The sequence below is a fragment of the Pygoscelis adeliae genome, unplaced genomic scaffold (assembly GCF_000699105.1).
Source record: "Pygoscelis adeliae isolate BGI_AS28 unplaced genomic scaffold, ASM69910v1 Scaffold622, whole genome shotgun sequence".
Taxonomy (NCBI): Eukaryota; Metazoa; Chordata; class Aves; order Sphenisciformes; family Spheniscidae; genus Pygoscelis; species Pygoscelis adeliae.
In genome coordinates, this window is record NW_008824297.1 from 87,711 (window position 1) to 88,368 (window position 658).

At 59.9% G+C, this 658-nt stretch overlaps 1 protein-coding gene across 1 annotated transcript in view; it reads right to left on the reverse strand.

Annotated features, from left to right (window-relative positions):
* KIFC3 (kinesin family member C3) overlaps positions 1-135 on the reverse strand; it is a 9,299-nt gene extending 9,164 nt beyond the window's left edge. Inside the window, exon 1 of the mRNA XM_009318865.1 lies at positions 49-135. Within this exon, the coding sequence (XP_009317140.1) occupies positions 49-135 (87 nt within the window). The remainder of the gene's footprint in view (positions 1-48) is intronic.
* Positions 136-658: the final 523 nt, after the last annotated feature.

The following is a 658-nucleotide window of genomic DNA, read 5'->3' on the forward strand; positions in this document are numbered from 1 at the left end:
CCCCGTGCCAGCGGCACCCGAAAATGCCGATCCACCTCCATCCCCTACCTCGAGCATCTCCAGCTGCATCCTGCTCTCTGGAGGTGACAGGGACTCCTTGGCAGCCGGATCTGGCTCGAGCCGCGGCCCGGCCATCCCCAAGCTTTGGAAGTTTGGGTCAGCGCTTCGCTCCGGCCGGCGTCGGCTGCGCTTGCTGCCGAACTGGTCAGCGCAGGGCCAGATCCTGCTGGCGCTCACGCTTGTGTCATGCAGAGTATGCCAACCAAATGCAGGACAATTACCTCCGCCTTTTTGACACCCGTGGAACAAGCAGAACCTGACTGTAACAGCTTCCACAACAGCCACATGCAAATCCCTTTACGGGCAGCCGGAATTTCAATCTCCCTGGGACGACCCAGGTCCTCACACCAAGGATGCGGCCGCACCGGCACAGGAGATGTTTTTTGGGGGGGGGATTCTGGTCGCAGCGGCCGAAACGCTCTCCCCTTCAGCGGACAACTCTGTGCCTTCACATTCACTTTCCACCTTCTGACTCTCAAAAGTCACTAAAATTAATCTGCTGGGTTGGTCTAACGAGCTTGTCCTGCAGCGGCGTTCCTGCGCTGGGAGGATGGACGACTGCCACGGGGCTGCAACCCCGATGCCCAAAGCCCTCCTG